General features: G+C 45.2%; 1 protein-coding gene across 2 annotated transcripts in view; it reads right to left on the reverse strand.

Annotated features, from left to right (window-relative positions):
* Positions 1-25,000, reverse strand: part of SETBP1 (SET binding protein 1) — a 280,905-nt gene that overhangs the window by 218,231 nt on the left and 37,674 nt on the right. Inside the window, exon 2 of one of the 2 annotated variants that reach the window (XM_077463083.1) lies at positions 13,028-13,655. The exons of the other annotated variant lie outside the window; for it this stretch is intronic. Coding sequence (XP_077319209.1) covers positions 13,028-13,519 — 492 coding nt within the window. The 5' untranslated portion in view covers positions 13,520-13,655. The remainder of the gene's footprint in view (positions 1-13,027; positions 13,656-25,000) is intronic. 2 annotated transcript variants of the gene reach the window in all.

Here is a 25,000-nt window from a genome sequence, read left to right on the forward strand (position 1 = left end):
TCCATCCATCCATCCATCCATCCGTGTGTGTGTGTGTGTGTGTGTGTGTGTGTGTGTGTGTGTGTGTGTGTGTGTGTGTGTGTGTGTGTGTGTGTGTGTGTGTGTGTGTGTGTCCGTGCAGCCTTGTGTGTGTGTCCAGCCTACCTGTGTCCCAAGCCTCCGTCCCGAGCCGCCGTCGTCCCGAGCCTCCTCCGTCCCGTGCCGTGCCTCCTCCGTCCCGTGCCGTGCCTCCCCCGTCCCGTGCCGTGCCTCCCCCGTGCCGTGCCTCCTCCGTCCCGTGTCTCCTCCGTCCCGTGCCGTGCCGTGCCTCCTCCGTCCCGTGCCGATGGATCGCCGCTCTTCTCGGCGGCCATTCTACAATTCAAAATTCCGCCTCCGCCTGTGATAGGCGGAACACTCAATTTCCCAGCAGCCTGTGTTCCGCCTATCACAGACATCCTCTCATACTCGTCCGTAGTATGAGAATGAGCGGATGTCCGTGATAGGCGGAACACTGACTGCTGGGAAATTCAGTGTTCCGCCTATCACAGGCGGAGGCGGAGAAGGAGGCGCGGCTTTTGAAAATTAATGTCCGCCGTCTGTCTGCTCGATACGCTGATCGAGCAGTCAGACAGCGGCGACTCGAGTATAAGCCGAGGGGGCACTTTCAGCCTCAAAAAAGAGGCTGAAAATCTCGGCTTATACTCGAGTATATACGGTATATATATATATATATACACACACATTATATTATATATATATATATATATATATATATATATATATATATATATATATATAAAAATACATTTTTTTTAACCAGGTAAATTTGACTTCCATTTCCCTTTTTTCTCTCTCTCTTAGGCCGCGTACACACGCGCGGACTGTTCGCCCAACTTTGTCCGCTGAACAGTGTTTGGGCGGACAGTCCGCTCGTGTGTGGGCTTTCAGCGGACAGTTTCAGCGGACAGTTTGACGAACAAGGTTTTTCGGAAATTCCGTAAAACTGTCCGCTGAAACCTTGTTTGAGCGAACAGTCCGCCCGTGTGTAGGCTTGTTCGTCAAACTAAGTTCCGCGCATGCTCAGAAAGGATTTACACGCCGAAAGTTATAATGCAGTGTATAGGACGTCGTATTTTTCGTCCCGTCGTACGTGCCGTTCACGTCATCGCGCACGGTTTCAGCAAACTGTTCGTTCGTCGTGTGTGGCCATGTCCGTCCATGCTAATTTTGAGCGGACTGTTTGCCGAAACTGTTTGACGGACAAAGTTGGGCGAACAGTCCGCCCGTGTGTACGCGGCCTTATTTTTTTGTCTTTAATTATTTTAATTCAGCCCCTTACCTAGGCGGGAATGACACATTCCTACTCCTAAAGCCTACTGGGACATATCTAAGGAGGCTTCAGGTTCTACACAGCACTGGAGGAGGGCGGACCTCTCACTCATCTTTAGAGGGCTCTACTCTACTAAAAAAAAATTGCTACTCTTTAGTTCGCCTACATCTACCTAGACCAGTGATGGTGAACCTTGGCACCCCAGATGTTTTGGAACTACATTTCCCATGATGCTCCACTACACTGCAGAGTGGATGAGCATCATGGGAAATGTAGTTCCAAAACATCTGGGGTGCCAAGGTTCACCATCACTGACCTAGACTATATTTGACAACAAAGCCATTTCCTTCTACCCCAGGGTCTTCCTCAAAACCTAAATGCATGCTTTATTGAACACTCAACTTTTCACCCATCATTCCCATAAGAGAAAGTCACTGGCAGATAGTCAACCAGGATCATTGAAACAGACACACACATATATTATATACCGTACATTAGCCTTTCTCAACTTTTTCAACACAGAGGAACCCTTGAAATAGTTCTCCGGTCTCGGGAAGGAACCCCTAGAAACCTCTGGAGGAACCCTGGTTGAGAATCACTGGTCCAGTGGCTCTACCAAGGCCTGAGGTGAGGTCATCAGTCTGCTGCAAGTAGGAGACCGCATTTCCTCAGTCTATTGTCCCCCAGTGATCAGGGAATGGTCCTTAAACTTGTGGTCATTGGGAAGAATTGGCCCAATGCTGAAGGAACCCCTAGCAACCTCTGGAGGAACCCTAGGGTTCCACGGAACTCTGGTTGAGAATCACTGCCATACATACATATACACACACACTTACCAGCCAATTTATTAGTATACCTGTTCCATTGCTTGGTAACACAAATTGCTAATCAGCCAATCACATGGCAGCAACGCAATGCATTTAAGCATCTAGACATGGTGAAGAAGATTTGCTGAAGTTCAAACCGAGCATCAGAATGGGGAAGAAAGGGGATTTAAAGCGGTAGTAAACCCAGTTTCAAAAAACACTTGCGTTACCGGCATGCCGGAAATGCTAACTTTCACATTGGTTGTGCTCTCAACCAAACTTTAAAACCATCCAATGGCTGGTTTCATAACTGATCACATGTGCAGCATTATGGCAGTTGAAGAATCATTAGAGGCCAAGATGGCAGCTTCCTTGACTGAAAACGATAGAAGGGTTTACTTCCACTTTAAGTGACTTTGAATGTGACATGGTTGTTGGTGCCAGACAGGCTGGTCTGAGTATTTAAAAAAAACTTCTGATCTACTGGGATTTTCACACAAAGCCATTTGTGTTTACAGAGAATGGTGGGAAAAAGAGAAAATATCCAGTGAGCGGCAGTTGTGTGGAGGAAAATGCCTGGTTGATGTCAGAGCAGAATGGGCAGACAACAGAAAGGCAACAATAGCTCAAATAACCCCTTGTTGCAACCAAGGTATACAGAATACCATCTCTGAACCCACAACACATCATACCTTGAAGTAGAAGGGCTACAGCAGCAGAAAACCACACCGGGTGCAACTCCTGTCTGCTAATGACAGGAAACCGAGGCTACAATTGGCACAGGCTCACCAAAATTGGACAATAGAAGAAGATTGGAAAAACATTGTCTTGTCTGACAAGTCTCAATTTCAGCTGCGACATTCAGATGGTCGGGTCAGAATATGGTGTAAACAACATGAAAGCATGGATCCAACCTTCCTTGTATCAACAATGGTTCAGACTGGTGATGGTGGTGTAACCATGTCACAAAACAAAACTTAAATCATCTCACCACCGGACAATGAGGTCACTGTACGCCAATGGTTTCTTCAGACGCCAGATCTCAATCCAATAGAGTACTTTTGGGATGTGGCGGGAACGGGAGATTCGTATCATGGATAAATCTGCAGCAACTGCGTGATGCTATCATGTCACTATGGACCAAAATCTCTGAGGAAAGTTTCCAACGCCTTCTTGAATCTATGCCAATAAATATGCATATGCCAATTAAATCAAAAAGGGTTCAACCTGGGACTAGCAAGATGTACCTAATAAAGTGGCTGGTGAATATATATATATATATATATATATATATATATATATATATATATATATATATATATATATTTATATCTCCATGGAAGCAGCTGTCTTAATCCCAGTTGTGAATATAAGCAACACCCTACGCTCCTCACCAATAATTATATACAGGTCTTGTATTCTGGCAAAGCCAGTGTGGCAACTTGAGAGACACGGGGAGGAGTAGAACATGTTCTTGTCAGCATATTCTCACCAGCTTACTTGTCGGCTTGTTTTTCTGTCTCATGTTTCTGCTGCTCCCAATGGAGAGTTTTCACATGTTGACTTCCATGTTGTAACAGCAGAAACAATGTAAAGTCTGCGTGAATTACTTACAGCAGGGGTAGGCAACCTCGGCCCTCCAGTTGTTGTGAAACTACAAGTCCCATGAAACATTTGCAAGACCCTGACAACCACAGGCATGACTCCTAGAGACAGAGGCATGATGGGATTTGTAGTTTCACCACAGCTGGAGGGCAGGGGTTTTCCTACCCCCTGACTTACAGTATGGTTGATCTGAATGCAAATGACTGCCAATGTGGCTCTCAAGCAAGCTGTGCTGCTAAACTTCTATGGAGGTCAACAATCTGGCTATGTGATCTAGCAAAGATGCCTGATCACAAAACGGGCTGAACTAGATTATATATTTTATCGGGTAGAGTAAATGTTTTGCAAAAGCTGGCTGCCTAAAGAGAAGTTTTAACAAAATAAAACAAGAGAGTGTGACATCTCCAAAATGAAAGTGGACCTTGAAGTGGTTGTAAACCCTTACAAACCACTTTGGACCTACAGGTAAACCTAGATTAATGCTTACCTGTAGGTCCAAGAAATATCTCCTAAACCAGTATCATAAAAGGCCATCCTTGAGCTCCAGTCCAGTGCAGCCTTTCTCAACCTTTTCAACACAGAGGAACCCTTGAAATAGTTCTCCGGTCTCTGGGAACTCCTGCTAAAAATTAGAAATCTACAACTCATGATACATTAGTGTGATGGTCAGTTTGAAGAATGGTCCTTACACTTGTGTCATTGGGAAGAATTACCTCCTTACAGATAGCTAAAAAGATCAATGGTGTCAGTGGGAACTTATCTGAGAGGCAGAAATGGCCCAATGCTGAAGGAACCCCTAGCAACCTCTGGAGGAACCCTAGGTTTCCACGGAACTCTGGTTGAGAATCACTGGTCCAGTGGCTCTACCAAGGCCTGAGATGAGGTCATCAGACTGCTGCAAGTAGGAGGCCGCATTTCCTCAGTTTCTTGCCCCCCAGTGATCAGACTGTGAATTTGCGAACCCAAGAACTGCACAGGCACCAACATTTTCAGGACTGTCATCTGTTCGCCATCATCTCAGTGGCTGAACAAAGATGGACACAACCAAGAACTGCAGAGGCATCAAGATTTACACAATTCTGCTATCTCAGTTCACCAAGTATTTCCATCCATCTGGAGAGAGAAGCCTCTGAAGGCATTGTCAGGGTGAGGGCTGTTTTCTCAGTGAAGTAATAAATACCTTAGCATGCACACTTTAGGCCTCTTTCACACCGACGTGCCGTTCAGGCCCGCCTGTCAGTTTTTCAGGCGGACCTGAACGGGTGCTCCATAGAGCTCTATGGAGCGTCGGATGTCAGCGGTGACATGTCCGCTGACATCCGACCCGCTCCGATCCGAAAAAGTGTGACGGAGGAAAAAGCTATTTTTCCATCCGTCTGCGGATCGGATCGGATGACGACGGGCACTGCGGTCCGTCGTCATCCGATCTCCCATAGGGGAGAACGGTGCTGTGACAGGTCCGTCCCTGCGCAGTGTGCAGAGACAGACCTGTCATCTCCCTGCTCAGCGGGGATCGGCGGAGTGATCACCGCTGAGCAAACGGACATCCACGGGGCGGATCAGAACTGATCCGCCCCGTGTGAAAGGACCCTTAGAGTATGGCTGATGTTGGGACCACTAATTTGACTGCTCTGCTTTAGAGCCTTTCAATGTATCACAAAAAAGTGGAAGAAGTGGACTTTAATTCACCAGTGTGGAGAGAGACCATCAGCTCTACACAAGGTCGGTAACCAAAAAAAAAAAATATAGGGATCCATAAAGTTCAGAAACATTAGAAGGATAATTGTTATTAAATGTTCCACCTATTCTTGTGGATTATTCATTATTGAAAAGCCCTTTTTGCCAAAAAGTGCAACGCGAAAAACCGATGGAAACATCTGCTCGACGGCAGGATAGGATATACGACAGAACACATTAGCGGGAGACTTGTGAGTAATCCTGACTTATAGTGGGAGAACACATGGGAACCACAAAGATGAAGTGCAGGAAATCCATCCAGGATCCTCCATTAATCTGCGGCTGACATGTGAATCCCATTACCCACAACATATAGATGGTAAATGGTCAAGGATAAAGCCGAGTTCAGAATGTCCAGGGGAAAAACAACTTCCCCTAAAAATTGACATAGCGTTTCGAATTTCTACCAAAGCCATTACGTAATTTAATATAATTTTAAGTGACCGTTCATTTTCAAGGTATGGCCATCTATGAACCTGGTGAAGGGAAGCTGATGTCCTGTATCCCAACCTGTGGCCTATTTGTACTTTCTGCTGAGCCCTTGGGTCTCAGCAGCCAACAAACAACCACAAAGGTAGTGATCTCCAACAGTCTCCTTTACACGTTCTAGTCTCAAAAGGCCCCCCAGCAAAACGTCCCAGTCTCAAACGGCATCCCACAACAGGCCCCAGCCTCAAACAACCTCCCACAACGTGCTCCAGTCTCCAACGGCCTCCCGCAATACATTACAGTTGCAAAAGGCCTCCCACAACGTGTTCCAGTCTCAAACAACCTCCCGAAACACATCCCAGACTCAAATGGCCTACCCCAACATGCCTATGTATCAAATGCCTTCCCACATGTCCCAATCTTGTCTCCAGTAGCACCTACAGAATGCTCCGTCTCTGACCATGGACCTGTGGCCTATTGTACCTTTTGACCAGCACTTGGGCCCCAACAGCCCATACACAACCGCAATGGCAGCAATCTCTTAACAGCCTCCGGCAACATGTCCCAGTCTCAAACGTCCTCCGGCAACACGACAGTCTCAAATGGCCTCCCGCAACATATCCCAGTCTCAAATGGCCTCCTACATGTCCCAATCTTGGCTCCTGTAGCACCTATAGCATGCTCTTGTTTCTGACCATCGACTTGTAGGCTATTTGTACCTTTAGTTCAGCCCTTGGGATCCAACAGCGAATACACAAACACAATGGTAGCAATAACAGCCTCCAGCAAAATGTCCCAAAATGTCCCAATCTCAAATGGCCTTCTGCAACACATCCCAGTGTCAAATGCCCTCCTGCAATGTGTCCCAATATCAAAAGGCCTCTCACAAGTCCCAATCTTGGCTCCTGTTAAAACTATAGAATTTTCCCATCTCTAACCATCGTCAGCACTAGGTTAGCATTTTATTGCCTTCTTGTATAACATTGGATGTCCTGAATATTATTTACGGACCCTTGTGGATGTCAAACACTACAGTTGAAACCCCTTCGTCCTATTAGGTTGACCACCACTGCTCTAATGCTATTTAGCAAACAATGAAGCCTGGCTTAAGTCGGAAAGTTCAATCGGTTTTACGTAAATAAGTCAGTCCACCAAAAAAATGAGTCTTCCATATTTGGAAGATGCAGGAGAGTTAAAGTGGTTGTAAACCCTTAAAATCAACTTTGACCTACAGGTAAGCCTAGATTAAGGCTTACCCGTAGGTCCAAGAAATATCTCCTAAACCTACACGGTTTAGGAGATATTTGCCGAAAGACAGGCACCGCTTTCTGAGCGCGCTGCGGTCAATGGCAATATGCCGCACGTGTCGGCTCCCGTGCACATGCGCGGGAGTGATGTCATCGCGGCTTCGCCGAATGACAGCGGCGGAGCAGCGAGACCCCACCGAGAAGATGGATGCGCCGGACTACAGGGGACAGCGGTGACTTCGCTGGCTCCTGTGTCAGGTAAGTGACACATAATGGACTACTAGGCGATGCATAGTAGTCCATTATGCTTTACCTTTGCAGGGAATCAAAGAGGAAGTAAACACATCAGAGTTTATTAACTCTTTAAAGCAATGGTTCCTCTTGGAGACTCTGTTGGTGAGATTTCAGGTCCGCATGCCTGCTATGCCCATTATCAGAGAGTTGAAAAACATGGCAAAGAGATTTCACTTTTGGAGTATCTGAGGCACATAGCAAGCCAGGGGCCAGCACAGACGTGCATGGCTACACTTACATCTAAAATATTACTTTTGGGCAGATTGGCTATTTAAAGGCACCTTTGGGAAATGAGGCTCTGACGTGTAGCAGCTTCTAATGCACACTGTGAGAGGCCCACAGTGTGCAGTGAAATCAGAGTAAGCCCCTTCAGTACAGGAGAGGAGCCGCTACAACTGTGCAACACTGAAGGGAAGGCAGAGGTTACGCTTTAATATAAATTTGTAGGGTTAGCGTACACTTCAATCATCACGCACCCTACAAGAACGGGTATTTGAGCTTTGGCCGGCCTGACCTCTTCCTCATCTCATGTGCTGAAAACAAACTTCAGACAATCTTCCATGTTCTTCTGAAGCTCCGAGCACAAATGCGGGACTCTCCGATCCCTGCCAGCCACAGTTGGAGCAGCTTTGCTATTGACATATCTGGCGCATCGTCCTCCTAAAACATCTCCGTCCTCCGTCCAGGACTAATAGACGTTTTCTTGGCTGGAACGCCGACCGGTAAAGCGAGACTATTGAAGAAAGTCAATCAAGACCCCAGTTGGGAGGGATAATCTCCAGCCTTTCATAGCCGGCGGCCGAGTCCACCGCCATGCTGTTATTTCTATGACTTTCAAAGATGCGGTGGCCGGGCCACCTGGCGCTGTTTGCATTGATGCATCTGAATACATGCCGCCGCGGCCCGCGCAGAAATTAAGGACTGAATGTGGTTTTGAATGTCAGCGGGATACAAAATCTATTGCCGGAGTTAAACGAGCTGTATTGGGGAAAAAACACAAAAAAATAAAAAGCAACCAGGGAGCACACATTGCAGCAAATTCGACTTGACAAATCTGCTGTTCGGTCAGGAAATGTTAAACTCTGCACCACCACGGCCAGCGGGGCCAAGGCTTGACCCCAAGATTTAAACCGATTTAAATGGTTCTGGCCATGCAAGGGTTAAAATGACCCAACATCAGATATATTGTTCCACAGTAAGGGGATTCATTCTCATTACTGTATAAGGGTCCGTTTCACGAGGGCGGCGGACTTTACCGCCCTTCTGAAAGGAGTTCCGCGGTAGAAGAAGCAGTACAGTGATGAGCTTATCTCTTTGTCACTCTGCTCTCTCCTCCTGTCAGCATGCCCCCTGTCATGATCTGATTTGGCTCCTTGTGCTGCTACTTCCTTTTACACTTATGCCCTGCTGTACAGGGGACTTCAAGGGTCACAATCAGGTATTTTCACAGCTTGTGTGTAGGCCTTATGCACAGACGATGTTAAAAACGCAGCTACAAGAGTTATTTGAAGGTTTTTTTTTCTGCCTCTAAATGCCCCTCTATTTTAGCCAATGCACAGATAGGCGTTTACAGGCAGAAGAAAAAAAATTAAAAAATCACTCGCACATTTTGGAGGAAAAAACGCTAGATGCGTTTAGGGATTGGGCATTAATTTACTCCAATGGCCAGAATAAATGAATATTCTGACCAATGGAATGAATGAACACCAAAACGCTTGACAACCCTACCTAAACATGTTTGCAAAACGCGGCTTTATACACTTTTTTTTTTTCATTGCTGCTTCCTCCCCTGAAGCAAAGGCATCCAGAGGAGGTAAAAAAATAAAAAATAAAAATACCTGTGTGCATGAGGCCTTAAAGTGGTTGTAAACCTCAGACATGAAATATGAACAAAGCATATCCCTCTACAGCAGGGGTCTCAAACCGCTGGACCTCCAGCTGTTGCAAAACTACAAGTCCCATGAGGCATTGTAAGGCTGACAGTTACAAGCAGGACTCCCACAGCCAGAGGGGACTTGGGCATAATGGGCATGATGGGCCTTGTAGTTTTGCAACAGCTGGAGGGCCACCAGTTTGAGACCCCTGCTCTACAGTGTGTACTTGTCTCAATCCGGGGCACTAAGTGTCATTTCTGTCTGCTGCTTCCTTCCTCTTGAGTCACTTCTGACAAGTTTTCCTGACACCAAGAAAAAAAAGGCGACAGGGGAGGGAGCTCCAGCACACAGCCCGTGATTGACAGCCACAGCTATGTTCCTGTATGCTATGTAAAAGGGGTTTATCTCTTGCTTCTAATCAGCTCTCCTCACTGAGCTTTGTAATTTCAGCTCCCTGCCCCCTTTTATTCTGACCACTCAGACAAGCTTTATACTTTCTGGACATGAACGGATGTAGCGATGAGAACACTGCAGATAAACTGGTACAACTTATGTAGGTGGATTTGTTTCATCGCTGTGTACCACCCGAACCCAGTCACTTCACTGGGTGTGTATGTAAGGGCTTCAAACTACTTAAACGATGAACACAATCTGTGTCTATTACATCTGGCTATAGGTCAGTTTAAGAATATTCGGCGTCTGCACGTCTGATCGTCCTCGGACTTCATTGAACAACACTCTGCTGTCTTTTCGGTTCTATTTCCAAGAAGAGGACATGTGATACAAAATCGAATTAGACGTCGGTAAGAAAACAAACATTTCTTACAAAAACAGAGGGTTACCCTGATTTTATTCCGGGCAGATGCAGACTAGGCTGACGTCAGGAAACACCATGACTGGAATTCATCACACTAAAGCAGTGTTAAACACAAAAGCAAACATTTATTACTTTGCAGCTTAGATTTCTTAGATGCGATGGCTGCATTTGTTTTCTTTGTTTTAGGCTTTCTTCCCCGTTTACACCTGGTGATCCAGCCATTAAAGAGGGATTCCACCTACAAAAAAAATATTAAAAGCCAGCAGCTATAAATACTACAGCTGCTGACTTTTAATAAATGGACACTCACCTGTCCCGGGTTCCAGCGATGCCGGCAGCCGAGGCCGATCGATCGCTCGGCTCTCGGCTGCTGCCGCCACCATTCTAGGTGAGGGAATCAGGAAGTGAAGCGAATCGGCTTCACTTCCCGGTTCCCTACTGCGCATGCGCGAGTCGCGCAGCGCAATAGGAATTGTCCGCGCTGTCTCTGAGACCCATGTGTGTCCCAGCAGACAGCGCGGCAGGACAGGAAGAGGCATAGACTCCCACAGGAGTCTATGCCCGGAAGTGGGTGTAAATACCTGTCTTTGACAGGTATCTCCACCCCCTCCCCCCTGAAAGGTGCCAATTGTGACACCGGAGAGGGGGGGGGAGGGTTCCGATCAGCGGAAGTTCCACTTTAGGGTGGAACCCCGCTTTAAGTCTGTGGTATTTCAAAACAACAAGCTGTCCCGCAGATTTATCAGTTAGAAGGTTGCAATGCAAACCATTTACCACCAAGGGGGCAAACCTTTTACCACTGACAGGGGTGCTTACAGTAATCTGCTTTCATTTATGTAAAACCTTTATCCCAAAATGAAAAAAAAAACTGTTTGCTGTAACAGATTATAAAGTATTAGCTGGAGTTTAGCTTCACTTTGTTAGGTGTATCTAAATCGGCTAGTCAATCTAACACTCCCCTCACCCTAGACTGACAATGGTGACGTCCAAAAGGTGCCCCCTGTGGTCATTCCTTCAGAGTGGGGGCACTTTAATACAGGTGGTGTGTTACTGACCAGATCACCAAGTGAAAACGAGAGGGGGACTCCTAAAAAAGAAAACGGTTGATTGCTGATATATTACATTTTGGTTTTAATATTGCTTTAATACTATAATAGTAAGATACAATTACAGTATTTAAAAAAATACATATTTTTTTATTTCCATCCATTTGTTAGCCTATCATTTAAAAAAACACACACACACACACACACACACACACACACACTAGGGTATTTATTAAATCAACGCACCAAATAAAAACCAAAAATAGGTGCCACTCAAGTAAGAGGTGAAGTCCAGGCTAAATCATTATGAGTGCTGGCTAGGAAAGGGAGCTCATCCAGGCTCCAAACTGGGGGGAAGATCCATGAGCGGAACATCAAAAAGCAGACCCATGTGGGGAAGTGAATGGGAGCCTTAGCCTGGGCTCCAGCCAGTGGAGCCATGCGGGCTTTGCCGGTCTCTGGCTTCTTATGTGTCTCAGATACTCCAACAGTGAAATCTCCTTGCCATCATTCCCAATTCCCTGATAATGGGCACAGCAGGCATACAGACCTGAGATCTCACCAACCGAGTCACTAAGAAAAAGAGAAACCTATCAGGTGGTTTTACACTCCCGAATTTCCCAAATATGGAGCCCAGGCTAAAGCTGCCATTCACTTCCCCATATGAGTCTGCTTTCTGATGTGCAGCTCATGGATCTTCTTCCCACCAAATAAAAACCTTCAAAAATTTAAAAAGATTTCAGGTAGGCAACCCTGTCAATATAGTGATAACCAAGTTTTCAGGTTTGATAGCGCTTTAAGGATGTTCAGTGGACAGATTTATAAAGCAGAAACCAAGTTCCAGAGAACGGAACGGAGAAAGGATAGCGCATTCCCAGATCAAACTTAGCCGAATCAAGATTTGGTTTATTTCATGGCCTCCCAGAACATCATCTAAGGCAAAGTCAAGTCCATGAGAACAAAGCTTGCAAGTGGTGACATCACAACACCAGCCTTCCATCCAATAGGTACAAACTGGCTGCATGGTGCAGTAAAACTGCCATACAGCGCTAGAAATGGATCCAACTGCTGTAACGATCATTGATGGAAGTCTTTATCTATTAGGATAAGTCAACGAGTACAAGCTATGGTAAAGGCATCCTAAAGCCAACATTGGAACTGGAAATGAACCATTCTGCCCTGCCGAAAAGTCCACACACATTGGCTTATTTAATAAGGCCATCAAAAAAGATCCAAGGTACATGCAAAGGGCCATAACCCAACATACTTCCTTTAACTGTAGTATAGTTCTAGTCTCGCTGGACCAATGGAAAGTCAATGTGGGAACGGCTCATCAGCTATCTTTATTATTATTTTAATCTAACCATTTACAATAGGAACATGGAAGCTGCAGGGTTAAGCAACATGTCAATTTAACTTCCAACCTCTTTGCTGCTTTTACTGGCTTCGCCTTCACTCCCCACCAAAAATCATGCCCCATTGTAGTCACATTGGGGTGGAGGAAAAGTCGTTAGCCTGGTGTAAGCTCTGGCAATGTTGAATTTTCATGAGGCTTCTTATGAACAAGGCACTGGGGGTAGCAAAGGCTGGGGAGTATAACCAATGGGTATGGGTAAGGCAGCAATTCAACAAAACTCTTGCTTTGCATGGGCAAAGCCAAGCCAACGTTAAAAAAGTACAACTAGAAGATAGTTTCAAAAACAAGCAACTTTAACAAATTTTGTTTTTGATAAACTTGAAGATAAAAACATTTTATATTTTTGAATGGTTATATCTTAACTTAATTTTTGGAAACTTCATCCAGTTGAGTTAAATTCTCTTCAGAACAATTGACTAATATCATAGAATCAGTTTCCTTACCTTCTTTTTCAGGTGAACCCTCTCGTCGTCCTTCCCGGCTTTGCCGACCCTCCCAGCCCTGGAGAGTTTTTGCTCTCCCGACTGCTTTATGGTAATTTTAATCTCTGGAGGGCAAATGTAGTTCTCCAGGTTTTTTGGGGGCTTCTTGGCCCTCTTGGTGGTCTGGATCTTGAGCTTCAAACTCCCCTCAGTGAAGTTGGCCTCCTTAATGGAGAACTCCTGCTCTTCCAAGCCATCTCCGGTCACCCATCTCTCACTGTCCGCGTTGGAGTTTAAATCCACGTCTCGGCCCGACCCAAGCTCATCTTCTTCCTCCGGCTCCATCGACTCCACGTTTCCCGGACCAGCCTTGGTGGCACCGGGGGCTGGCATCAAGGTATTTCCTCCAGCACAACCAGAGGTGGCCGGGGCCTTCGCCGATGAGGCGGATGGCAGGAAATCGGTTTCACAACACCGTTGCCGGTTGCCGCTGGCGTTTTCACGTTGCTCCATGACAAATCCAACAAACCACAAGCTTTGTGCAAAGTATATGGGTCTTGGACTGACAAAACGTTCTCTAGCGGTGAAAGTACTTAAGTGGTCGCTTTAAATATTCCAAAATCAGCAATGGGAGGGGAGAATGAGGAATCTGAAAGAAGAAGAAAAATAAGACTAATTTAGTTAGAGGTTATAGGTGCGTTTGAGTTATTAAATTAATTCTAATAAAGCCAGGTTGGTTGATTGATAGAAAACAAGTACCAACACTTTCATCTTGTAATGCATATGATATTACAGGGAAGCTAAAGCGAACTGTTACCCTATCTACCCATCATTCTCCCATAGTCATTTTTTCTGGTTCCTTTTCTGGGCAAACCTCTCAGTACTTCCTAGATTCTTGCCTAAGCAAACAAGATGTATTGAGTTGCCTGAAGCCTCCTAAGAAAAATAGGTCACGCATCCCAGGAGGCCTAAGTGTACTCTACAGAACATGCACCATTGTGCATCATGAGGGAGCCAGTTCTCCCTTCCCGGATGTTGCAACTGGCCCCCTGATGATGCACCACGTCAGGGGACCAGGTGCAAGAACTTGGAAGAGACAACTGGTTCCTGAAGATGCACCATATTGAGGGGCCAGGTGAAACACCTTGGAAGGGACAGCAGGCACCTTGAAGACACACCACGTCAAGACGCCAGGTGCAAGAACTTGGAAAAAAACAGCATGCACCCTGAAGACGCACCATGTCAGGGAGCCAGGTGCAAGAACTTGGAAGCGACAACCAGCCCCCTGAAGATGCGCCACATCAGGGAGCCAAGTGCAAGAACTTGGAAAAGACAGCCGGCCCCATGAACATGCACTATGTCGGGTGTCCAGGTGCAAAAACTTGGAAGAAACAGCATGCACCCTAAAGATGCACCATGTTGGGGAACCAGATGCAAGAACTTGGAAGTGTCAACCAGCCCTCTGAAGACACGCCACGAGGGGGTCAAGGTGAAAACTTGGAGAGACAGCGGGCCTCATGAACATGCACTATGTCGGGGGTCCAGGTGCAACAACTTGGAAGAAACAGCATGCACCCTGAAGACGCACCATGTTGAGAAACCAGGTGAAAAAAAATTGGAAGAGACAGCCAGCGTCTTGAAAATGCACCGTGTCGGGAGGCTAGGTGCAATAACGTGGAAGAGACAGCCAGCCTCCTGAAGATGCACCATGTTGGGGGGCTAGGTGCAACAACTTAGGAGAGACAGATATCTCCTGAAGAAGAGTATGCCACAGCGAATCCCTACAGAACTCCACTTGATATGTATGTTTTGCGTGAAAAGGTAAAAAGTGACAACCATGAGGAAATCACCAGGACTGCAAGGAAAGAGTTGCATGTAATTTCATACCCAAAAGTACCATGTCATTCAGACAGAAGGGAAGGGGGAGGGGGGCGCTGCTAGGGAGGGAATACTAAAGCAAAAAAGTAAGCTTTACCGTTATCTGCAGCCTTGAAGCCAACCCCCACCAGTCCCCTTCAGCATGAGATGCCATTCTTGTTTTAGCGGCAACTCAAAATGTTGACTTTAGCCTCAGTTTCACTCTCTGCGACATTGGTGATCAGGACAATTATGCCCCATTCATGCTTGGTAACATGTTCCACAATGCATGGCAACTCGCTTGCTCTATGTGGTGTCCATTGTGGTGTCATTAATGATAAACGATAGCTCGATGCAGTGCAACACAAGACTCACAATGCACCACACACACACGTTGGTGCTGTTCTCTTCTACCCAAAGCTCCAGACTGTGGGCCTTTCCCCAGTGCCATCACATACAATGCAGGGCTATAAACCCTGCATTGTACATAGAGGAGGCAAGCATGCCACCACAGCTAAGAGCGCCTTAGGGAGCTGGACAGGTCGTATGGATGGAGGACGCCTGCCAGAGACAGGAATTTGTTAAGTAATACCCCTGCACCCCTAAACTAAATGAGAATTTAACTCTTGCAGTGCATGGGGAAGAGGCAATGCAAGAGTAGATTTGGCTATTCGGTCAGCTTTAAGGAAATCTTTAATACAATTTTCTGACGTTATCTCGGTTGCGGTGTTTGCTGGCCAATGTTAGTCATTTACTAATTGCTTTCCATTGTTGTCTCTCTTTGTTGTTGCTGCTCTTTAAGTACCCAACAATGACTTGCTTGAATTGATTACGGAAAACCACTCAAACCATCTCCCCTCACAGCTTCTCTCTCCAGGCAACCGCCAGGGCCCGATCTGCCGGGGTCACAGGTGTGAGGAAGCTGCAGGGCGTTGTCAGACCTTCCACTTTTATCTTGATTCTTGGAAGACAACAATGTTTTCTAGAAACTGTTTTTGATGTGAATATTCTAATGAATGTTATTTGGTGAGAGCAACAGAAAACCTCACACCGGGACACCTGCTAATATCGGGTCGTAATCCTTTTACCAACGGCTTTGGTCAAATTAAAACAAAAAACAAAAACAAAAAAGTATTTTGTTGTAAGATGAGAATTTATTGAAATCGCCAATTACATCAAATTATTTTCTTCAATCTTCCCATAACCAGTTGCCGACCCATCCCATGGATGCCAGTCTGCTAAAACTATAATATTATATACTATATATACTAAAATATTTTTGACCATTATTCCAGAAGCGCATTTGTGAGGTGTTCTATTGGGTTGAGGTCAGGACTTTGTGCTGGACAGTCAAGTTCCTTCACCACAAACTCGCTCATCCATGTCTTTATGGACCTTGCTTTGTGCACTGGTGTGTGGTCATGTTGGAACAGGAAGGGTCCATCCCCAAACTGTTGCCACAAAGTTGGGAGCATGAAACTGTCCAAAATGTCTTGGTATGCCGATACCTTAAGAGTTCCCTTCACTGGAACTAAGGGGCCAAGCCCAACCCCTGAAAAACAACCCCACACCATAATCCACCCTCCATCAAATGATTTGGACCAGTGGACAAAGCAAGATCCATAAAGATATGGATGAGCGAATTTGGGGTGGAGGAACTTGACTGGTCCTGACCTCAACCGGACTGAACACCTTTGGGATGAATTAGAGCAGAGACTGCGAGAGCCAGGCCTTCCCATCCAATATCAGTGCCGAACCTCACAAATGCATTTCTGGAAGAATGGTCAAACATTCCCATAGACACACTCCTAAACCTTGTGGACGGCCTTCCCAGAAAAGTTGAAGCTGTTATAGCTGCAAAAGGTGGGCCAACTCAATATTGAACCCTACGGAATAAGGCTGGGATGCTATTAAAGTTTATGTGCGTGTAAAGGCAGGCATCCCAATACGTTTAGTAATATGTACATTCCAATTCCAGGTCTGCAACCCAAAGTATTGAAGTTTAATTGATTGGCATGACAGCCAGGCAACCAGCATTTTTCAAAAGGTTTTGTCAGCAACGGCCACCCCCCACCATTCCTGTGCTATATAAACATCAGAAGACAGCCAACACTTCATTAAAGTGGAAGTAAACTCCCCTATCGTTTTCAGCCAAGGAAGCCGCCATCTTTGCCTCTGTTTAATCTTCAACTGCTATGGTGTTGCACATGTGATTTGTTATGACACCAACCATTGGATGGTTTGATAGTTTGGCTGAGAGCACAACCAATGTGCAGTTAGCATTCCCGGCATGCCTTTTTTTTTTTTTTTAACTGTTTAAATTGATGGGTTTACTTCCACTTTAAGCTGGCTGGTTCCTCACTGCTGTTTGAGCCAATAGTGAACACCACAATATTGGCAGCCCAATAATAAGAGATACACTGCTCCGGGTCAGTAAGCCTCACTTCTAGCCCCTTATCCACACAAAAAGGTGGCGGTACGGTTTGTAACACAGACACTTGGAAGAGATAAGTGGAGGTACTTGGGTGGGCTTGGTGAGGGAATGGTCAGGGGCACCGATGTGGTGGAGATAAGTGGGTGGCACAACACTAATGCATGGAAAGTCCAAAGATTTTATTGAAGTCATCCATGAGTAAAGCACATCACAAGCACGCAAGAGAGGGAACAAGTGTTGACGCATTTTTTTTTTGCGAGAAACGCGTGAACACTTGTTCCCTGTCTTGAGTGCTTGTGATAGGTTTTACTCATGGATGACTTCAATAAACTCTTTGGACTTTCCATGCACTAATGTGCTCTCACCCACTTATCTCCACCACACTGGTGCCCCTGACCGTTCCCTCACCAAGCCCACCCAAGTACCTCCCCTTCCTGCCCATCGGCTAACACAGCAGCTACTCCCACTGTAAGCCTGATCTCAGCTCTCAGCACAAAGCCATTTTTTCAAGACGTTGCTGTAGCTGCACTGAAAAATAGTTTTTTGAAGACGTAGGTGACCTTTAAAACATGTTTCATACATCTGGCTCGAGCTGTGACACTAGTCTACAAGAGTCACCCAGATCCTCTTCGGTTTTCACTCATATACTGTAGTCTCAGCGGTTTCTCTTTCTGTTATTCTTCTAGAACACTGACAGCGAGCAGTGACTTTCTGGCAGAGGACATCAATGCTGCAGGCTTGGATATACAGCAGCAGTCAAATGAGGGTGCGATTGGGCTTTCATTAATGCAGATGTATGTACATGTGTATACATACATCACAGGATTTACAGCCAGAGTAGACCGCCAGCTCCAGGGGTAATAAAACAGCAAATAGTATATGTTTCTGCTCATCCAGGGTGAACAATGGCATTTAGAATTACAACGCAAGCCGAGGATGTTACTTTTATCTGCAGCCAAGACAGAAATCTCTGCACCAAAGTGTGATGTCTTTAAAGGAGATGGAAGCCCTTAGGACGTATTTAGAAGAGTCCCGACTTTTGTTCCTCTACTTTTCAGTTCTGGCCCTGAGCAATTCTGTTACGGATGACATATTGCTAATAGTAGAATTAGAAAATAAAATTACCATGTAAACGCATGTCACAGGGTAATTCTGTTGAAGGTTACCCTGTCCAGCATGCTTTATAAACTAAACACCATGGAAGCCATAGGTTTAAAAAATGAAGATTCAAACAATAACCAAAAAGGTATGCCCACACCTCCGTCTCACCGGGTAGAGCAGCCTTTCAAGTTTTCTGAAACTAAAGGAATAACTCTCAAATCCCCCCTCTTATATTGGTGGTGAAAAATACTTTCGCTCATAGGTGGTCATTGAAGAACCTCCCTGACATTTGTGATCAGTAGGAGAAGTTCCTTTTTCTACCAGTGGTCAATGGAGAAGTTCCCGCTTACATTAAATAGCCAAAAAGAGAAGGAACTTACACTTTTAACATTATATCGGTGGTCAATGGGAGAAGGGTCTCATTACACAACAGAAACACCATAGAAAGGTTTCTAGGTCTCTGGGAACCTCTAGTAAGATTTACTTCCTTACATTAGTGGTCAGAAAATAAATGTCCCCTTACATTGGTGGTCACTGTCGGACCTCCTTACATTGGTGATTAATGAGATAAATTAATTCTTACACTGATGGTTAATGCAAAATTTCCCTCTTACATTGGTAGCCAGAGGAGAAGGACCCCTTGCATTGGTTGTCATTTGGAGAAGGGCCATGTTAAACTGGTGATCAGTGGGAGAAGGCCCCTTTAAACAATGGGAAAAGATTTCAGGTCCCAATGAACTCCTGCTAAGAATGACCTGTTACATTTGTGGTCAGTGAACAATGCCTCCTTACACTGGTAGTCAGTATAGGACCTTCCTACACAGCTGATCAGTGGGAGGGGTGCACTTTTACACTGGTGGTCAGTAGAGCGGTTCCCTCTTACATTGAAAACCAGAAGTAAAGGACCCCAGTACAATGGTTGCAATTGGGAGAAAAGCCATGTTATACTGCTGGTCAGTGGAAGGAGGGCCCCATTACACCCTTAAGATGGCTTTCAGGTCTCCGGAAACACCTGCTAAAAAATGTCCTCTTATATTGGTGGTGAAGAATACTTTCTCTCATTGGTGGTCAGTGAAGAACCCCCAGACATCTGATCAGGAGAGGTGCCTTCTTAGCCCTTGTACACACGGTCGGAGTTTCCGACGGAATGTGTCCTATCATTTTGTCGGATATGTGTGTGGTCTGCATCGGACTGTTTTCCAACTTGCCGGTAAAATTTTCTGACAAAATGCTTATCGGACATACTCCGATCATATGTATCCTACTCCGACGGACAAAGTGCCCTGCATGCTCAGATCAAATTCCTAGACCAAAGCTATTGGCTACTAGCCTGAACGTAGTCCTGTTGTAACGAAATAACGTCATCACTTTATGTACAATCGGATTTTCAGACAACTTAGTCCGACCGCATGTATACAACATCATTTCCTCTTCACTTCCTCTTCCGGAATTAATCCGTCGGAATTACTCCGATGGATTTTGTTGTCGGACTATTTGACCGTGTGTACAAGGGCTTACACTGGTGGTCGGGGGACAAGCTACAGCTTACATTGGTAGCCAAAAGGGGCAGGAACTTGCACTTTTAACATTATATCGGTGGTCAATGGAAGAAAGGCCTCATTACACCATAGAAAAGGTTTCTAGGTCTCAGGAAATCCCTACTTAGATATGCTCCCTTATATTAGTGGACAGAAAAGAAATGTCCCCTTTCATTGGTGATCATTGTAGGACCTCCTTATATTGGCGATTAGTGGGAGAAACTTCCTCTTACGCTGATGGTCAATGCAGAATTTCCCTCTTACATTGGTAGCCAGAGAAGGACCCCCTTGATTTGGTTGCCATTGGGAGAAGGGCCATGTTGAACTGGAGGTTAGTGGGAGAAGGCCCCCTAAACAGTGGGAAAGGCTTTCAGGTCTCAAGGAACACCTGTTAAGAAATTGTCATTGTAGGACCTCCTTAGATTACTGATCAGTGGGAGAGGTGTCTTCCTACATCATGGTCAGTCGAGGAGTTCCCTCACATTGATAGCCAGAAGAGAAGGCCCCTCTTACATCAGTTGTCAGTCAGTCATCAGTTGTTGACTGGTGGTCAGTGAGAGAAGGACCCCATGATACTGGTGGTCAGAGAGAGAAGGACCCCATAATACTGGTGGTCAGTGGGAGAAGAACCTCATTACACTGATGATAAGTGGAAAGAATTCTCCCCTTCCCACAAATAGGTAACCAGATCATTGGTGTCGATGGTTACCAGAAAATGCTCATACCATATAGGTATATTTGACTCCGCCAATGCTCAAGGTATGTCCCCCAGTCTATCTATATTCGAATATAGATAGACTGGGGGACATACCTCGAGCATTGGTGGAGTCAAATATACCTATATGGTCCTGTATAATTATTTGTCCTTTTATCAAATGGTGCCCAGCGGCTATTGTCATACATGTTAACAGTATTGTAAATATTTTGAAACTTTGTCTGTTTAACTATTTTTCGCATCTCTGTGTCACTACCTGCCTAGATACTATATAACTATGCTACCCTGTTCCTTGCCATTTATCAGATTCTACAAAAACTTTGTATCTACACACCCCTGAAGAAGGACATGCTTTTTCAAGCTCCGAAACGCGTAGGGTGTTTCTGTTCAAATGAATGATACGACATAGCATCAATACTGGTTGTATATATACCTGTTGGTGTACTTTTTAATGTATACTGTATATTCAATTACCTTTTGTTGGTTTTATGTAATAAAATAATTTGTATACTATTATAATTTGTACGTGCCTTAAAAGACCACCCCCAGGGGACCCCTTCTTCAAAAAGGAAGTGAAGAGACTGATGGAATTCTAGCAAATCAAAAGGGATTTTTACATACCTGCAGCACTTCTAAACTGACAAAACATAAAGCAATGTGTGAAATGTCCTAAAATATTTTGCCCTGACATACAATTTAGCAATAAAAAATAAATAAAAAAATCATGCAAGATAAGCCTTTAAAAATTTGAAGAAAAAAATAATAAATTACCAAAAGCAATTATAGCTTCCCTTCAAGGCACACAAGTTACAAGCACTGAAGTAGAGCGAAAAAAAAAAGTCAACTCCTTGTGCCGCCGTTTTACGCTGATTCTGCTGGGCTGTAACTCATATTGAAACTGGGACAGGAACTACAGCGAGCGACGTTAGAAGATGTACCTGTTCTTGGCTGTTCCCACATGTCTCCTTTTGAGAACAGGGAAACACCGGTGCCGTCTCTCCTCCAACTTTCTAGTAACTGCTCAGCAATTCTGACAGCAAACACAATCCCATACCTTGCCACAAATCAATATCATGGTCATTGGCTTTATAAAGGCAGAGGCAGGCGTGCGCTCGCGCAGTGTCAACACTACAAAAACACGAGAGGCTGTGTTGGCGGATAAAGCAAACGCTTTTCAGAAACATTTGTGTACAATCTGATCACATGGCTTGTGACTGTTCATGTAAACATGACGAGGGCTCCGTCAGTCGCTGACAACCATATGCCAGCAATCTTAACTCCTTAACGCCGACGGTAGACTTCTAGGTGGTGTCCCCTTGACTGTCCTGGGAGCGCCGAATGAACGCGATCCCAGCACAGTCAAGGGGACACCACACAGTGACCACCAACATTCTCCCGGTCACGGTTTATGATCTGGAGGCTGTGAGGCGGTGCCTGATCACACCAGAACTGTAAACAGTCAGTCATAGCGATCACATGACCAGGAAGCCCAAGTAGAGCCTACAACGTTACAACATTTTGGGGCCAACTCCCACCAGCTGGAAAAGTTTGACAAAGCCTTGAAAACGATATTACCTTTTTACAATGCAGTGTTAGTTTTGAGGGGGCTGTCCACCCAAATCTCAGAATTTCAGTTCTTGGCAGATGTTGAAGCGTTAAAGTGGTTGTAAACCCATGGGGGGTAAAAAAAATAAAATTAAAAAAAGCAATCTGCAAGGCAAAGGCATAATGAGCTAGTATGCATAGCATACTAGCTCATTATGAATAACTTACCTTAGAACGAAGCCCCCGAAGCGGTCCTCCGTCTTCATGTCTGCCGCTGCCATGGATCCCAGAGTGACTTCCGGGTCTCGCTGCTCCGACGCTGTGATTCGCCGGAGCAGCGACAATGTCACTCCCGCGCATGCGCACGGGAGCCGACACTCGCGGCATATTGCCGCGATCTGCGGCCTGCCCAGTGCGCCTGCACGCTGCTGTCTACGGCGCAGGCGCCGTAGATAGCGGTGGCGGTCTTTTTGAAAATATCTTCTAAACCGTATAGGTTTAGGAGATATTTCTTGGACCTACAGGTAAGCCTTAATCTAGGCTTACCTGTATGTCAAAGTGGTTTGTAAGGGTTTACAAATCACTTTAAAAAGAGCCTGCCACTGGTTTAACCACTAGCCCCGCCATGCATAACTGCTGCTCCTTCTGCAGGCCGCGGATAGACATGGCAGGGATCAGTGGGTAGAGCAGACGGAGAGCAGCAAACATGCGTTTGCTGATCTCCCCTCTAGCGTGTGTTCCGTCACGTGATAATTTAAATAGCCAGCCATGTTGCTCACATAACAGGAAGCCCATGTAAAGCCTCTAGTGTTCCAAAATGTTTGGGCCAACTCTCACCAACTGCAAATTTCCTGTATACAATACAGTGTTTGTCCTGAAGCCCGTCCACCCAAATTTGTCTAGATGTTAGAGAGTTAAAGAGAACCTGCCACCTGCTTAACACTTCCCCCTCCATGTAAATCTGCTGCCCCTATGGCAGGCCTGGCAGGGATTGGTGGGTGGTACGCAAGGAGAGTAGCAAACAACCGTTCTTTGATCTCTCCTCTAGTGCAGTGGCTCTTGACCTCAGTCCTCAAGTACCAACAGGCCACGTTTTGGGAACTTCCCTTAAATAAAATATCTCTTATCAATACCATGTCATTGATATTGATTTTAAGTGGTTGTAAACCCATTACAGCCACTTTAACCTAAGGTAAGCCTAGATTAAGGCTTACCTGTAGGTGCAAGAAATATCTCGGTTTAGGAGATATTTGCAGGAATAGCAGCATCGATATCTATGGCGCATGCGCCATAGACATCACGCACAAGATCGTGCCATTAGTGGCAGCACCAGCGGGCATGCGCGGGAGTGACGTCATCGCGGCTCCGGACAGTCACAGAGCCGGAGCCACAATACCCAGAACTCACTCCAGGATAGATGGCGGCGTCGAAGGAGGCGAACGAGGGCCGATGCCAGGCCTTCGATCTCAGGTAAGTAATTCATAATGAGCTAGTATGCTATGCATACTATCTCATTATGCCTTTGCCTTGCAGAATGTATTTTTTTTATGAGGCTTTACCTCCTCTTTAAAGCAGCTGTGCAAAGTAGAAGAAAAGCTGAAAACATGGCCCGTTGGGGGTACTTGAGGACTGAGGTCGGGAACATCTGCTCCAGTGAATGAACAAAGAAGCAACTGCTGCTATTACAACTGTCACTCCCCAGCTTCTATAATCAGGAAAAAGAAGATCAAGCACAATCTGTGCTTGATCGGGCCCACTATGTGATAGCAATAAAAGTAAAACTTAAAAAAAAAAGTTAAAGAAATTAAATATGTAATAAATACCGTAAAAAAAAAAAAAGTCCCCATACGCAGTTGCAATGCTTTGCTGGCTCAAATGCAATATAAATAAATAAATGCACATTTTTGCTCATTGCAATATGGGAGAATTTATTTATTTTTGCAAATTCTTCTTTAATCTCCAGGCCTAAAATGTGCATTTTAACGTGTGCAAAAAAAAAAAAAAAAAAGGCTGATAAATGGTTAAAAATCTTTTGAAGTTAGAGCGGTCTGTGGAAAGCCTAACTACTACTGGCTATACAAAAAGTAGAGTTTAAAAAAAAAAAAAAGGAAACATCCTTTTTACTATAGAGATGCTTTTTGTTTGCAAGGGTTGAGTCATCAGGCTTTCCGATTGTTTTTATGCATAATAATAACGAGAAATGAGCTCCGTCTCTTAGGCAGTAATCACAGCGCATATTATAAAGACATAAAAACCTAACAAAGAGGAGCCCACAGAGAATGTGTTTTCATATATACTATATTACCAAAAGTATTGGGACACCTGCCTTTACAAGCACATGAACTTTAATGGCAACCCAGTCTTAGTCCGTAGGGTTCAATATTGAGTTGGCCCACCCTTTTCAGCTATAACAGCTTCAACTCTTTTGCAAGGCTGTCCACAAGGTGTAGGAGTGTGTCTATGGGAATGTTTGACCATTCTTCCAGAAGTACATTTGTGAGGTCAGGCATTGATGTTGGATGAGAAGGCCTGGCTCGCGGTCTCCACTCTAATTCATCCCAAAGGTGTTCTATTGGGTTGAGTTGCAGGCCAGTCAAGTTCCTCCGCCCCAAACTCGCTCATCCATGTCTTTATGGACCTTGCTTTGTGCTCTGGTCCAAATCATTTGGTGGAGGGGGGATTATGGTGTGGGGTTGTTTTTCAGGGGTTGGGCTTGGCCCCTTAATTCCAGTGAAGGGAACTCTTAAGGCGTCAGCATAGCAAGACATTTTGGACAATTTCATGCTCCCAACTTTGTGAGAACA

This window comes from Lithobates pipiens, unplaced genomic scaffold, assembly GCF_037356315.1.
Source record: "Lithobates pipiens isolate NorthernLeopardFrog02 unplaced genomic scaffold, aLitPip1_a1.2 Scaffold_3, whole genome shotgun sequence".
Taxonomy (NCBI): Eukaryota; Metazoa; Chordata; class Amphibia; order Anura; family Ranidae; genus Lithobates; species Lithobates pipiens.